This window comes from Embiotoca jacksoni, unplaced genomic scaffold (genome assembly GCF_022577435.1).
Source record: "Embiotoca jacksoni isolate LCO1_2020_lvr unplaced genomic scaffold, fEmbJac1.0.p SCAF_5, whole genome shotgun sequence".
Taxonomy (NCBI): Eukaryota; Metazoa; Chordata; class Actinopteri; family Embiotocidae; genus Embiotoca; species Embiotoca jacksoni.
Window position 1 is genome coordinate 15,390,077 of NW_027185403.1, and position 17,273 is coordinate 15,407,349.

Here is a 17,273-nt window from a genome sequence, read left to right on the forward strand (position 1 = left end):
TATTGGGAAAACTTGTGATTATAGGATTTCTGCACATATTGGCTTCAAGTATAAGATCTTTGCCAGATGTATTTTTCTCATGGGTACTCTTTGTAGAACATAAACAACAGTTGAAACACTAGAATACTGTTTACATGCCTGCCTGTGTTTGTGCTCCCAGAAAGCAGATGTGGCCGTGGCGCCACTCACTATCACGCTGGTCCGTGAAGAAGTTATCGATTTCTCTAAGCCCTTCATGTCCCTGGGTATTTCCATCATGATCAAGAAACCCACCAAATCCAAACCCGGCGTGTTTTCATTCCTGGACCCACTGGCTTACGAGATCTGGATGTGCATTGTGTTTGCCTACATTGGCGTCAGCGTTGTCCTCTTCCTCGTCAGTCGATTCAGCCCATACGAGTGGCACGCTGAGGACTATGAAGAGGGAGCTGAGCCACAGACTCCCACCCAAGCGGCCGCCTCCAACGGGGTGCAGCAGGGCCAGACACCAACGCAGCAGAACACCAACCAGCAGAGTCCTGAGCAGACCAATGAGTTTGGCATCTTCAATTCCCTTTGGTTTTCACTCGGCGCCTTCATGCAGCAGGGCTGCGATATCTCACCACGGTAAGAAACTGAAGCCACACATTTTTAAGCTGTGCATCCATAGTCCTTGGAGTCTCTGCTTTTGTTTGTTGGTACAAAGAGGCACTCAGCGCCACCTACGTATTATATATTTCTGTCAGGCACAGCAACGCTTTAACGCGCAGTCTTGTTGTCTTATTCAACTCAGTTGGGCTTTGTTTAGTGAGATTTTGTTTTGTACCAGTCACTTGTCATACAGAGCGATGGTAAAAGTTTGATGAAGCGCAGCAGAGGGAGTTTATGATGTGGTCATGTTGCAGACTGTTGTGTTTATCTTCTCCTGCCTCCAGATAATTAGTGTGGTGGAAAAAAAAAGACATCCCATGAACTTCTAGGACTATAAAAAGTTGTTGTTTTTAGCTCGCTTCATTATTTTTCAAGTTTCAAATCAAAATCTTATCAGTCTGTCTCTGTCAGTCTGGATCTGTTTAGTGATAAGTCACCACATTGATCTATCAGTGGGTACATTTCAACCCTTTGAAAGACTCATATGAAGGATCCTGGTGTGAGTATTGAGTGGTATGTGTTGGCTCCCCTCAAGTGCTCTCATGAGCTCTGGTATGAAACCATTCTCAAAAGGTCAGCAATTAAAAATCTCATTAAGTGTCTGAAATTAGAGACACTGAGGTCGACTTTCTGAGCTTTCCAGAGGGACTCGCAGGAGGAGATGAGATGATAATGTCAGTATTATCATTGTAGGGTCTGAACCAACAGAGACAGGTTAGGTCACAGAGCTTCTTGTCTCTTTAAAAATTAAGCTATATATACATTATATATAGGTGCATTGGTGCTGCCTTTGTGTCTGAAGTACCTATACTGTAATAACTACTGTGAGGATGGAGAGGCTGATGCTGTTGCCTCAAAGGGTAACTGTAAGCAGATGTTGATGGGAAACTGAAAAGCTGCTTGTGCCCATAAATACTAATGTGCACTCAACCTCAGCAGTTACACAACTTGACAGAAACAATGACATTTTGGGAAAAAAAAAAAAAAAAAAATTCTGTTTTTGATATTTTTTGAGTTAGATGAAAAGATTAATCTTGTGGAACCAGGGGATGGTTAGCATAGGTTAGCATTAAGTCTGGTTCAGTTCTGAGGTTAAAAATCCACCAAAAACACCTCTAAAGTATGGATTTTGAATAGCTATTAAAAAGTAAAACCTCAAATAGTTTATGCAACTATCGTCTTATTTCCCGTATTTGTATCGGCGCTTGGTAGCAATGCATTATTACCACCAGAAGTTGGCGGTAACAAAAGCTGTTTGCCAAACCACCATGAAACAACAAACGGAAGGGAAGAAGAACACAGTACTGATGTAAAGCAGCACACTCCAGGCCTGAAAAATGAAGCCAAAGTGCCAATAACAGTTCCTCAAATGGCCACTTGAGGCTGGTTCCAAAATGTATTCAATCTCCATAGACCATTGTGTTAAAATAGCCAATGTTACAGCAGAAATACACAAGTTCACCGCCCGGTAAACTGTTTTTTGTTTTTTTTGTTTTTTTTAAACCTACCTGTTTAAATTGTATCAAGACTTCAAGTTATGCAAAATTAAGGGAGGGGCTGCTTTGATTGACAGGTGGGTTAGCTCACTGCCTTCAGGTCACAGACTGTTAGCAAGAGCCATACAGACAAAGACTCCTCCACACCGGTTTCACCAACCCGGCCCGCCTCAACTCCACCCATGCTTCACCTTTTTGCCCATTTTTAGATTAGCTGGGACTACTCGGCTAAGGCCACCTAGGCTATGTCAGTTTTTTATATACTAAAATGTTTTTTTAATCTATGGTAGATTAGATGTTATAGTACAAACAGCAGAAATTTGCAAAGAGCTGCTTCAGATGTCAAAATGTTCTGTGTACAACTCCATTAAAAATATAAACTAAAATCAGGTGCACTGCAAACTCTGTCAAGTAAAGCTGTAATATCACATCTACCACAGCTCTGTACTTGCATTTGAGAGTGAGGTTGAAGTGATCTCAGCAAATATCAAACTGTATTTTGGCTTGAAACATGACACATATTGAACATGTCATATCTTGCAAAAATAAAAGCGTAATAACAGCAATTTCATTGTACAGATTGAACAAACATAATTTACCAAAGCAAACAGTGTCCCAGCTGTAACTCCATATTTCATGGACTATATGAGAGTGAAATGAGTGGATAAAGATTACATTAATTATAGCAACATGTAACACTCTGGCTTCCATTTTGTGACATTTACAAGATGTTTTTTCACTTTACTTTACACAAATATCAGAAGGGAAACAATCTCTATGTAGCTACAGGCCTGTATGCTGCACATTGGTGCTAAGCTGTACAATAGTAGGTACTGAATCCCTCCTCCCACAGGCCCTCACCTGACATTTACTGTTTTCTGAAGACTCCGTTGTGCTTCATGCACAATAAGGCCTCTGTTCTTCTCTTATAGGCAGGAAATGCAGCTGCAATATATTGATTACTTTGAACTTCACAGAAGAATAGAGAGAGAGAGAATGTTACCATGCTTCCTCAAAGTGTTTTTTCCCCGTGGCGTTTTGTGGCTGAACAAATATGTTTGTGTGAATGTTACTGTATGTGTGCTTGACCACACATGAGTTCATGCATATTTGTACAGTATTTGCATTTGTTTCGCTTGGGGGAGAGCGATCTCAGCTGTTGCAAGACCTTTCACTGACTGTGACTAAAAGGACAAAAAAGATCATTGTTGTGCTTGCAGCAGTTCTGTTGATGCTTCCTCTGACTGCAGAATTAATCAGCTGTGCAGCACATTTTGTCTTAATCAAAAACTATTAGGTTGAAGTTCAGTTAGTATCAATAAAAAGAGATGTGACATAATAGCAATAAAAATATTTATTGAGTTTTATCTGCCTGGTAACAGCAACACTTTTTGCTTGAGGTAATTTGAGACTCACACTGATGTGCACACATGTACTGGCCCTTTTGTCTGTTCTCATTAAAATAGGTTTTCTGGTAGAACAGAATTTATTTTGTGTATTCAATGAGGTTGGGAGCTTTAACGGCTTCTATTTGCCAAGGACTTGAGTCAAATATCTTTCTTTGTCTTTTAGTGTCCTTTCAAGGTGACTCTTTTTGTCCATTTATGTCTTAGTGTAACACTTTTTGGAAGTCAGTATGACAGAACAATAAAACAAAAACCTAAAAAACGCATGTCAGTAGTACACGGTGTAGCGCTCAGCATGGTGGAGTCTGCTTGGTGTCTTGAAAACCAACACAGTGAATGTTTCACCCCACTGAACACTGCCCTGAAGGAAACATCTTCCCCTTGAAAATTTGGGTGACCTAGTTGCTCTAGTTAGCACAGCATGCATTCACGCACGGAGGTGCATGTTGATCTCCTAAAGCGCTGAGTTCTTCTGCGAGATTTAAAAGGACATGTAATGTTGTTGCTTGTGTTTTTTCAGTTGAAAGCAACACGACTTATTCAGTTTTGTAGGGTTTCACATGCGCACAGTGTACCATTGCAACTGGGAGGTTGGTTGTTTCAATCCAAAAAGGTTTGAGATCATTCTTGTGCCCTTGCTCAACTTTCTTTTTTTTTTCCTCCTTTTGCCTGTATTTTTATACTCTGTTTTAACCCATTTTCAAGTATTTAATTAGACTTTTTTTTTTTTTTTTTTTTTTTTTTTTTACAAATTTTGGTGTCATGAATTTTAATAGAACTATCATTAAGATCAGAAACACTTCCATGAGATGGATATTATAGCACCATAACTTAGACCAAATTGACTCAAGCTGCCTTCCTTTTAAGGTGTCTTTATATAAAGGCCTGTTGCGGTTCCATATCTTTAACCCTTTTTGTTCATGCTTTCCTTAATGTGAGAATAATTGTAGAATTAAAAACATGTAAAGGACATTAAGTTCTTGAAGTTTGACATTTCAGGACAATTGTAAACCACTCATCACTGTGCCTTTATCACTAAAAGGTGAGAACAAAATGTTCTAGAGGTGCATCCAGCTCCAAGCACTTCACTCCTCATGCTTCTCCATTTAATCAGAGACAAAGGCCAAGAAACAACACACTCTGTCCTGGATTAATCAGAATACATGTTTAATTTCCCCGTCTGCCTCTGTCTCCATGTGTGGGTTTCCAAGTGTGTGTGTGTGTGTGTGTGTGTGTGTGTGTGTGTGTGTGTGTGTGTGTGTGTGTGTGTGTGTGTGTGTGTGTGTATGGGTTGGTTCTATTGAAAGCAAGCACTTATTGCTATTTTCTTTGTCTGCTGCCTGACAGTATCTGATTAGCCCAGACTAAAGGCACCTCAGCGTCAAGGTTTACAGACACCTCTGTATGCATGCATGTATATGCTCATATAGAGTGTGTCTATACATGCTTGTTTTCATAAATCAAAGTGATGCATTAATGTGTACAGTACGTCATTGTGTGTGTATTAGTCACACTGCTCCACCTGCTATTTATTCTCTGTGAGACCTTGTTTACTGTGCTCTTTCTAAATGTCAGCACTGTCAGTCAGGTCCTCCCATAAGCCCCAGTCCGTGCTGTTGGGCCCTCCTTGTGTTTATCTCTGCAGACAGGTGGACTCTGAGAGTGACCCCCTCACATAGACACACACGTACACAAACACATACTCGCAAACACCACCCCATCCATCCGATCGTCCACCCATTTACTTCCTCTGCCATCACCTCTTTTCATTCCTCCTGTCTGCCCTCCATCCTTTAGAGATCTCTCTGCCTCTTCCAGTGGTTGTTTCTGCCTGAGAATGTATCAAGTGCAGCAGCTCCCCCTCTCATTTTGTTGTTTCAGTGATGCCTTCTGTTTCACCTGGTGAATCCCCCCCTGTGCTTAACAGTTGCACACACAAAATAACATAGAAACTGGGAGATTTAAGAGTGTATTTTTTTTATCTTTTTATACGTGTTTTTGTTTGGCTTTGGAAAGTACTCCAGTCGTCCAGCTTCTGAAGCCACAATCAGAATAGCTAACCACATCCACACAGATTTTAAAACATGATTAATGCCTTTAAAATTAGTGAATTTGAGTTTAGATTTCATGAAATTGTGCAATAAAGTCCCTACCCTAGCCTTGATTAAACCTCAAACTCTTCATGTAAAAGTTTTTTCTAAGAAAAAAAAACCTTACGCCATAAAGTGGCTAATACCACCGAGGGCCACTAGGGATTAGCTCAAAAAAGGCTCTGGCGCCGCAGACTCCCATTCAAATTCTCTCATGAAATACAAAGTCAATAAATTTTTTCCACAAGTCAATTTGGTGTCATTCACTAAAGTCACTCCTTCTTATTCGTTTTCTGGCAGTCCATTTGAAATTTATCCTATCAATAATTTGATAGTAGGCCTCAAACCTCAGCCTTTTGAGGGGGAATTTTTCGGTTTCCCAATCAGATTGAGTCAGAGTTACCGTTCGCACATCCCCAGCTCATCCAAATATGGTCACTTCTAGGCTCCAAATAGCAAAATGGCGATGACCAAACTCCAGACTTGAGGCCTCTTAACGGCAGTTGACAAACCAATTGTTGACGCCACTGTTGGTTGCCGCTTCCCTGCAACTCAAGCATAGCAGCTTGATGTGAAAAGCTTCAGCCCACATTATCAGAATTGGTTCCTTAGGTATGTGATGCATGAAATCCTCTCGGTCAAAATCTTTACTTTTGAAACTATCATCGGTCGACTGCAGGTCCAAAGTGGAAATGCTCGACCCCAGAGTTGAGTGCTTGGTTTTGTCATGATATATCTTATAGCATCACACAAAAACACCACATGGATATGTTGACAAGGTTGCAAGCTTGACTGTCACTGCAAGGTTCTTTAAAGGATAAGGTGACATCTTTGTTTCAATGAATTCCTTTGAATTTGCATTTCTTCTCAAAATCCAAAGGAATACATTAACTGTGAAGCAGCTGCAGGATAGTGGTGTAAATCTGGATTTGAAAGTTTTTCCATTCACCATGAGAGGAACTGACTATTTTACAGCGAAACAAAACATAGTAAAAGGGAGAAAATGTACAGTTGGTATTCAAGACTTTTAGCTGAATGTAAGAGTAGCTATAAAGGTATAGGACAAGCAGCAACCATTAGCAGGAGACAATGTCGTATATGGCCCGGAATCAATTTCCTTAACCTTACCAAGAGGGAGCTCCAGATTGGAAGAGAACTTGAAGAAAAAGTGCATGGGTTCATGATGTTCCTCCAGTGAATGTGTTTTGAGACGTTTATGTCTGTGTGATGTCTGTATGTGTGTGTGAGAGTGTGTGTGTGTTTGAACAGCATTGCCCTGTGGAGTTGTTTCCACTCCTCAGTGCCTGTGCTGCTCCCGTTACATGATTGTAGACTGAAATAAATCAGCTCTGTCACTCACGCCCTGCCTGCCACAGCAGCAATTTCTCAGGCTGGCGGTCACAATCATTCAATAACGGATCGTGTATGTGGTGTATTATGGTAACCTGGAAGGGTCAGTATTTCTCAAACTGAGTTGTTTGTCACACGCTGATGCTTGTTTTCCTTTTTGCAGTGCTAAACAGAAGAGGGCAAAAATGAGGGTGTCTGCATGTATATAAATTTAGTTTACCTGAGGAGTTAGTACATCTCATGAATATCTGGCAGGACTTAGACTTGGAAAACAATTTGTATGTTACCAGCTGTAATGAGGCACAGATGACCTGTTGAGCTTTGCATTTTTGATCTTGAGCATGACTTGAAGTGAAAACATACAAACATGTTAGGCAATAAAATAGAACAATTTAACAGTCTCATCTTACATTCTCCTCACCATGCTTACAGGATTAACTACAGAGCAAAACAGTGCTGTTTCCGACATGGACCATCCGTCATCTGGTGAAGATGTTGGCTTTCTGCCTGGGTCCCGTTAACTTTAGCTTCCATCACACTTCAGTCATCAACTGCGAATTCAGAGGTCTTTCACAGGAGTCGGCGTTTTTATCCATGAATCAGCTGACAAACTCTGGCTGTGACAGCTGTCATTATACTCAGCAATGTCGGTGGTACAAGTTAGAATTGTGGAACTTTAATGACCTAACCAGTGGTTTTGCATGTTTTAGTTCATTATTGAAGATACTGTACTATATCATTGCTGCCCATTTTTTAAAAGAAATTTGATACAAAAAAAGTATTTTTTTTTTTTTTAATTACAGTATAGGCTGGTCTTATTTTAATCCTGCGAAGAGGCTGTTTTAAAAAGACGTCCTTGAACCCAGCACCATGAAGAGCTTTTGAAATGGTCCCTGCTTGCAACTGCATTAGTGCTGGCTGGTCATGAAACTTTGACAAATACAGAAGGACAGCAAAGCTGTTTACTGTGGGAGGGTGTCTCACTCGGCTCAGTTTTAGAGCTGTCTTCAACTTGACATTCATTTATGCACCCAGAACAAATGGAATGTCACTGAATTCAGAAATATGGACTTTTTACAGCTCTGTAGGTTGTGACTTGGCACTATAATTATTTGTACTCTTTAATCATTTTTACTTTTCTTCTCTTATTGATGGACACCACCCAATTTTTTTTTCAGTTTGCTGCACTCGGGTGAGAAAATGCAGCCACACCCTTCCCTTTAGACATACAGATAAAAGCATGACTGTAATGGTGTCTGCTATGTTGTATGATAAGTAGCGACTGTTCAGTTGCTAACTAAGCTCTCAGGGAGGAACCTAGTGAATGCTTGTGATCAAGAAAATGATCGATCTTGCAGAGGGATCAGTCATGTGTCACACTGCGTTATTGTTGGCGTTGCTGTCACAAACAACAATACATTAGATCGTATTACACTCCACCGAGTTACATAATTGTGGAGTTAGCGAGCTGCTGTAAAACGGCTGGGGGAAATTTGGTTGGAAGAGATGATTTATTCATAAAGAGACGGTTCACTTTAGTTCACGGAAAAACGTATGTTTTATTTATGTGGAGATCGCATGAAGGCAACTTTTGATCATACATGCACGCACACACACACACACACACACACACGCACACGCACACGCACACGCACACACACACACACACACACACACACACACTCCCTGAGGATCTCGCTGGGGTATCACACTTTGTACACAGACAAAGACACCATCCCCTCAGAAGCGAATATTCTGTCACATCAGTCACTCAGAGGCACACAGTGTATGTTTCCAGATGCAGAGAGGGTTATTTGCTGTAATCAAGCTGTGACTGTATATGAATATATTTCTTGCAACCGTGAATTTTACACCAAGCCCCTCAGCCACATGGGAAATCTACCTGGACCAGCGTAAACACTGCCAGTCGTTTGACTGGAAAGATGCGATGCTTAACTGCTTATCAGTCAGGCTTGTGTCTGTGAGCCCGTGAGCTGAAAGGAGACCTAATGAGAGTTTTCTCTCTGTAATGGCAATCTTATCCTACTATAGAGGTGGATGCCCTTATAGAGAGAGACAAGAGGAGAAGAGAGATGACTAAAGTCTCTCTCAGCTCGGCTGTACTGTTTGGAGTGCAGAGTGTGCTACCATGGCAACCATAAAGAGATAGATTTTTTTTTTTTTTTTTTTTGCAGTGCAGCTTCATAGCAAGTGTCTTTGATGTGTGAAACTGCACTTGAATGCACATACATGTCACCTGTTTGTGCTATTATAGCAACAGATTTGATGCACTCTTCAGTTTTGTGTGTTCTGATGGTATTGATTTTCAGCGAACAGTTGTGCTGTATCTCTGTTTGGCCTCCTGTTTTCTTGCTGGAGTGACTAAGAGGCTTTGGGTATGTGTGTGGGCGCGTAGCGAGCACTCTCTCTGCTTGCCAGCACTGACTTGTCTCAGGTTTCACGAGGCTGAAACAGCATCCAGGATATCATTCAGCAAACACCTGTACAGCCATAGATACAATGATTACAGTTGTATCTCAATCGTATTGATTCCTCTGCACCAACACTTGGAATGGCTACGGGCTATACTGTTTTTCTTTGCACGCATATCCGGTTAAAAAGAGCCATATGTTGCAAAGCAGCTTATAACTTAGCTGCTCCTTAATAAAATAAACAATTACAAAGCATTTTGAATCATAATGCTTTTGTCAAAATGTTCTATACTGTAACTGAATGAGTGTAATCACCAGTTTGCGGTGTGTTTGCTTCAGGGTGGTAAAATTATCATAATATTCTCTTTTCAACTCAGTGGCATGGTAATACTGACCTTTAGAGGAAGAGAGAGAGGGAGGGAGAGATGCTTTAATAAATCTTTTTTTTTTTTTTTTTTTTACTTCCATGCTTAAAGCTTGTGTGTTGGTTCAGCCTTGGAGATGAAAGCGCTCTGAAATAATTTAGACTAACAATCGAGGAGACCATTAACACAAACGTGCAGGCAAACAAAAGCTAAAGGTAACCTTAGGACTTTGCAGCAGTATTGGCTGTAGCATGTAGTCATTCCCCAGAGCCTCATATCGAGACAGAGAGAGACAGAAAGAAGAGGTGGAAAGTTGCGCACACACACACACACACACACACACACACACAGAAAGCATCAGACAAGTGCATTTTCAAAAAGATGTCTGTTGTTTTCTGTCGCCCAGTGTGCACTAAAAGCCTCATGTGTTGCACATCAAACCAATTTGGCATGTCTGCTCTGAGCTGAGTTCAGTTTTGGAGCTGTGGCAGAGGAAAATTGTCCTTATGCATGTGGTTTCCAGGAACACAGTGACCTATATGGAGGCAGAATTACATAAAAAGGTAATGTCATGTATAAATACTTTATTCTTGTTAATTATCCCGGCATGCCCATATTATTATGCATGTTTAGTTGTTGTTTTTTCCCTTTGTTTTGAGGAGACTTTGGGGAATCAATAGCTTAACTAAAGTTTCATCAGCTATGGCATATATTCGAGGAAAGGCTAATTAACAAAATATAAGTCAGCAAACTGAGAGGGCTGTTAAAGCAGTAGAATACAGATGAGCTGTATGGACAAAATATGAGTGCGATAATGTCAGTCTTGCTGAACCACAACTTCAAATCATGACGAGAGCAAATTATGAAAAAAACAATTGCTGTAATTTTAACCAAATGTGCCACAAACAAACAAGGTGATCTATGTTTTTCGCCTCAATTATCACAGCCTGTTTTTAAAACGTAACATACTCCAAGTGAGAATACAAACGATGAGTGCTGTCTGTATACCCTTCTAGAATAAAGCTAGAGGAGTAACCCTTGAGTTGGTTGCTAATATATTTTAGATGATAATGACTTTTATTTTGGTGAAAACGTTTTGTTTAAAGGAAGTTACACATTGTGTATCTTCTTGGTGTTTGATTAGTGGATGCTCTTTAATGTGACCTCGATATAAATAATGCTCTGGTGTGATGTTTTTTTTTCTTCATACCTCTGTTATAATTTTCACATCTAGTGAGCTGTGTTTGCTGAGGAAGTTTCTGGCAGTTCACCACAGCAGGGGCCAATTAGTCAGCATAAACTCATTAACACTTAAGATTCTGTTATTACACTGTGTAGTAAGTGTTTATCATGGGTGGATATCTCTCTGTATGCACAGTATATCTGCTGTATCTGTACACATTTTGGCTTATGGACGCTATTTTTCTCACATGTTCCAATTTTACTCTCTGTCATTTACATGTTGTCTTTTCTATTGACTCGCACAAACTAAATAAAATGTCTTATCTGTCCAGACGTGTTGGGAGTGGCTGTGCTCATTCATTAAGAACATACAGCTGTCTCGCAAATTTTTAAGAAGCATAAAAAAAAAGCAGTGTAGCAGAAAACTCCCTTTCCATCCCTGATTTGTCTTAGAATCACACCATAATTAGAGACCATTTTCTTTCTCATTTAAACCTCTGTAATTCCTAATCCATTGTAATGTGGCCATTACAGGCTCATTTTTTACACTTGCTAAAGTCATTAGTCATTGCTAATTACCATATCGAAAAGAGGAGGCCAGCCAGGGGAATTCTAATGAGAGTTTAGTGAGACAGCAGATTCCCAGGGAGCTGTGGGTGGAGATCATATAGTGAACGATGAAGCTTTAGATCTGAGCCAAACCGATCTGTGTTGTTTTCCGTGATTTTCCACTTTTCATTCATGATGAAGTAAGAGCTTAATAGTTTAACATTAAACACTCATCTCCTCTGCTTGTTTTGGATTGGTGCAGGTAGATATGTAAGGTCACATTTCACCTGTAAGCCCCGCCCACTTCCAAGTAGTAGCACAGACAAACAAAGAGAAAAAGGTGTTCCAACTTTGGAAGAATATTATTTGTTTGCAGGAGCCCATCATTCAAAGCCAGAAGCTCAAGGGAGAAAATATTACTTTTGTTTTCTTGCTAAAACCTTGTGGTGTCCTGGTGGCCGATTAGGCTATAAGGAGTAATTGCAGCGTTCGAAGTCCTGACGTTGTCCTTGATTGCATGACATCTCTCCACTCTGTCCACTCATTTCATGTTACTCCCACACTTTGAAAGGCAAAATGTCTTTAAAGGATACACAAAAGACTAATGTCGAGTCTAAATTCATCAAAGGTTAATATTCATTCAGGTTGGCATATTTGATACGGATTTTTGAAAATGCCATTCAGCCCAAACCCTGCCACATACTGAGGGCATTTTTACAACTAAAAGTCCGGACAAAAATCAGAACCAAAGTTCATGTTTTTGTTACACTGAATACATTTGATCTGAAAACTGGTTTCTTGTTGCATTTTGCAAGCACACTAGAGAACTCTGCATGACTGTCGCCATCACCTACTTCCTGTCATTTTCTCCCTATGCTTGTCATTGGTTGGTTTATAGACGGCCGTGTGTCTGCTTTCAGTGTGTTATTATTCAGCAGGCCGCTTTTTTTGTTTTAAGAAGTATTAATGAACAGATACTTTTTCTTTTTTTTTTTTGCCACTATACTATTATTATTACTACCAGTACTTTCTCCCAGAAAATAAAGAGTTTGTGCCTTTTTATACATTTTTTCAAGTTATTTCAGTTCTTCATCAGACCAAATAAAAAAATGTGTTGTCTCCTTCTTGCCCAGTGTGCTGCCGCGGCTCATTTTTTTTTTTTTTTTTTTTTTATCTCTCTTTCAGTTATTTTTCTTCTGCTTCTGTTTAATGAATGACGACAGCCTGCTGAACAATGGTTCAGTTTAACCTGGACCGAGACCTTCTCTCTTGGGCAGACCGAATTTTGATCTGTGGTCCAAGGCACCTTTCACATCTGTTATTTTGGTTCGGAGCAAACTAAAACGGTTTGAAGGACCAAAAAAGTTGTGAAAGGAGCCTTTTTACTTTTCCTTGCTAAATTACGTATTGTTTATTTTGATATATTTGAGGGTTTCCTCCTCTGGAGTTTTCTTATTATTTATTCCAAGATTTCAAATAATAATGATAGAAAACAGAAATGTTTTTATAGGTTTTAATTGTCAATTATTTGGTGTGTTTACTTGAAAAATTACTTTTAAATCATATATCTGTCAACGGACTATCCCATTAATCAATGATTCATTTCAGCACTAATGATATACATACACAGGTACATGGTATTTCTTTCTGCGTCACTCTTGTGAACTAATGCTTTTCCTGTCCCCATTAACATTCCTTTTCTGCACAATGCAATAAAAGAGGCTAAGTGAATAATTGATTAATCGTTGCCTTTACAAGACTTTTAAATTACAGAGCTACTTGGAAGATTTCCCTTACTGTAATAAGACAGCTTAGTTAATGTTTCACCGAGGCACCAAGGTTGGCTGCTGCGCAATAATGTATGAGGAGCGGAAAAGAGGCTCAAAGGAAGGCAGTTCAAAAAGAAACAAACGGAGACAAACAGGTCTGTGTTTGCCAGTCGCTCTGCTCAACTAGGGAGGACAACTGCTGCCGGAGACCCAAAACAGACGCACACACACACACACACACACACAGCCCCTTTCCCTTCATCCCTGTCACACAGCAAATGGTGACCCCGTTGTTCTCTTGCAGAGACAAACTCACACACACACACACACACACACACACACACACACACACACACACACACACACACACACACACACACACACACACACACAAACTCACACACACACACACACACACACACACACACACACACACACACACACACACACAGTCCCACCGTTCTCAGGAAGGCAGCGTATGCACATGTATGTCTAAGTGTGTGGGTGTGGGTGTTTGTGTGTGCATGCACAGTTGAATGCATCAGTGTCAGTGCCAAGGTGTAGGCTATTGTTGTCTTGGCCCAAAACAAACCCCTGTCAGGCCCCCCAGCACACGGAGAGACAGGCAGGGAGCACAGCAGAGACGTTGGGTGGATGGAGGGGAAAGGGAAAAAAGAAACTGGAGGAAGGGAAGAGAGAGGCAAAGAAAACAAGGCGACTGAAGAGGAAAGATTAGACGGCTGTTTACTGCCATCTCTGGAGGCCAACAGCAGTCAGAGCTAAAGAGTTTGTCTGCCTCTGGTGGTACTATCCAGTTTACTTTTCATCTCTGCCATTTCTATCCCCCTCTCTCTTTCTCTCCCCCCTCTCTATCCACCTCTTCCTTACGTGTATCACGGTTTCAGCAAAGCATTACACACTCGTACTCTCTTTCTCCCCCAATGCTGTCTGTGTTCTTTGGTTGCCCTTCCTCTTTTCACAGAACTTATTTTCACCACAAGCAGACTATCTTGCAATTAAGTAGTAGTTTGAGGCAATTTGGAATAGATTATTGCACTTTATGTATGGATGCTGAGGAGCGCTGCTGCTCTGTAACTGGTTGTTTTTTCTTGGTCAATGTTTACATAAATATATGACACCGGTACCATAGGCCTAAACTAATTTTATGTAAAGATGGTCAGAGGATGAACATGTTGTGTGCATAAGATGATAGTTTGAAGAATTTCAGCGGTTTTGACTTTTGACGCAGGAAATCAACGAGCTGGTTTGATGCAGCAACAAATATTCACTGAGGCAGTTGGAAATTCACGTTGCTTTTTTTCAGTGCAGTCAAAGCTTAACCTTCCCCACTCCCGTTTGAGCAGTGAGCAGTGAACAAGTCAAAATATACACACACACACACACACACACACACACACACACACACACACCCACACACACCCTGCAGACAGCTCTGCATTCTCCCGACTGATTTTCAAAGGCTCTGCATCCATTCGGTGTTTGCTCTCCGCTCGCTCCACGGCTGCTCTTTCATCATCCAGCCGTCATCTGAAAAGCATCTTAAATGATTATGTTTTAGCTTCTCTCTCTTTTTATTTTTTTCCTCCATACTTAATCTCGCCTTCATGTTCATGCTCCATTTGGCTTGACGGCACAAAGGTGAATCATGAAAGCCTTTTTTGTTTCAGATTTGTGTCATTTTCATTGCGTAAGCTCTGCCACTCTGTGCCTCGGCGCTTGTCGGGGACCGATATGTAATGCAACATGATTTCTGCTGTTGTTGCTCAAGCTGGCTTCTCTTGAGGTGAAGAGACGTGCAGAGCGAAAAGATGGGGATTTGACTTAGGGGATTTTGCTCACAGTTGTTTTTTTATTTTTTATTTTTTTTTAGGGGGGGGAGTGCAATTAGAGCAGTGGCTAAGTGTTCTCATCTGCCTATTAATCCCCAACAATTAATGCACATGCTTCCATGAAACATATTGGCAACTTTCTTAAAGTGAGATTAATTTGGCAGGCAGGAAGCTGAGGATGCCTTTGTGGAACTGGTTATCTTTCCTTAGCAGATTGGACTAAGCTCTCCAAGCCTGGTGGAACGAAGAGTGTGTGAGTGCAGAGAGAGTGTGATGCAATGTAGGTCATTTGGATGGTGTGAACATCACACGGTTTTTAGATTGCTGTTCTTGATTATGTGCAAAATTGACCACGAAGAAAAAATACTGTTGCTATTTATTTTACAAGCCTCTCCATTAACATGTCATTGATTCTAATATACATGATCATGACATATGGTCTTTGACCAACCAACAACATCCTGTCCTTCTGCTTTTAGCTCTCTGTCAGGCCGCATTGTTGGAGGCGTCTGGTGGTTCTTCACCCTCATCATCATCTCGTCCTATACTGCCAACCTGGCTGCCTTCCTGACTGTGGAGAGGATGGTGTCTCCTATAGAGAGTGCCGAGGATCTGGCCAAGCAGACAGAGATCGCCTATGGAACGCTGGATGCCGGCTCCACCAAAGAGTTCTTCAGGGTATGGAAAAAAAATCTACACATTTATTCTGGCAATCATTGTTCAAGCAAACATCTGTGACCAATCCATTGCGTCCCCTGCATCTGCTTCACAACAAAAACCTCCCATGGAACACTTTCATTGTGGGAACAGTGGGAAGTCGAGCTCTGTTATGGTAGGGAGCAGTAAACAGCAAATCTGATTCCAGTGAGATGAAATTAAAAATAGTAATCCTTGATTACATACATGTATCACTTCCTGCGAGTCACTGGAAACTCTGCCACTAACAATAAAAACTGTGAACTAAAGATGTACAGAATGTAAATACACAAAAGGGCTTTTGCAGAAGAGTCCGATCATAAACAGTTAAAACAGGTTAAGTGCAATACAATTTTAACTTTAACATACAGGATAAGAAAGAATGATTAAGGAATTTAAACTGATCCTGTGTTATTCCCTGTTTTTCCATCCCTCTCTCGTTAACCATTCTGTCTGTCAGAGGTCAAAGATCGCCGTGTTTGAGAAGATGTGGTCGTACATGAAGGCAGCCGACCCGTCCGTGTTTGTCAAAACGACAGACGAGGGTGTAATGAGAGTCAGGAAGTCCAAGGGCAAGTATGCCTACCTGCTAGAGTCCACTATGAATGAGTACATAGAGCAGAGGAAGCCCTGTGACACCATGAAGGTGGGCGGAAACCTGGACTCTAAAGGTTATGGAATCGCCACGCCCAAGGGCTCCCCCCTCAGGTAAAACCCTGCCACTGCAGCGTGGCTGGATAAAAGCCTTCTATTGTTGTTATTGGAGCCTGTGCATGAGCATCATCTGTCACCTGTTTATTTGTTCATGGTTTTGGATTTTAGGATTTGCTCATATTTAAACACCTGCATGAGCTCGGACTGATAATTTTCTTTTTTTGTGAGATTTCATGCATTTTGATTTATTCATTCATGTTTTTATCATAATAACACAATATATATCAGTTTTCTGTTCTTCATATTTTCAATGCATTCTTATCAGACATAGAAGACATAACATTACTTTCAGTCGCCATCAAGCCTTTTTCTAGTTTGCATACATCACACACACATTTACAACTTGATCGTGCCCATTTCCACCAGCAAAGGCCACTTTTGTTTGTGTGCATATGCAGATAGCTGACTTGTGAGCACTAGCAGAAGTGTGAAGTGGGACTATGAGATGTTTCTTCCTCTTTAAGCAACACTTGTTTCCCTGCTGCCCTTCGATTACATTCTAAACTTTCTTTATGAGCTTTTGTGGTTCAGTTGATCAGCTTTGAAACTGATGCATCTCAAACACACACAGATACACCTACAAAATGTAACTCACAAACCAACAGGGCCCCTGAAGCAGGAATACAACTTAAAGAATTGCATCCCATACAGCTACTTGCCCACTCTTGTCAGGGCTCACATCTTAAATGTGAAGTCAATAGAGTTGAATTTATATTTGCCAGATTGTATTTGATGAATTGATGT

At 40.7% G+C, this 17,273-nt stretch overlaps 1 protein-coding gene across 1 annotated transcript in view; it reads left to right on the top strand.

Annotated features, from left to right (window-relative positions):
* gria1a (glutamate receptor, ionotropic, AMPA 1a) overlaps positions 1-17,273 on the top strand; it is a 68,573-nt gene that overhangs the window by 36,213 nt on the left and 15,087 nt on the right. Inside the window, 3 exon segments of the mRNA XM_069171043.1 lie at positions 161-606; positions 15,599-15,797; positions 16,276-16,523. Coding sequence (XP_069027144.1) covers positions 161-606; positions 15,599-15,797; positions 16,276-16,523 — 893 coding nt within the window.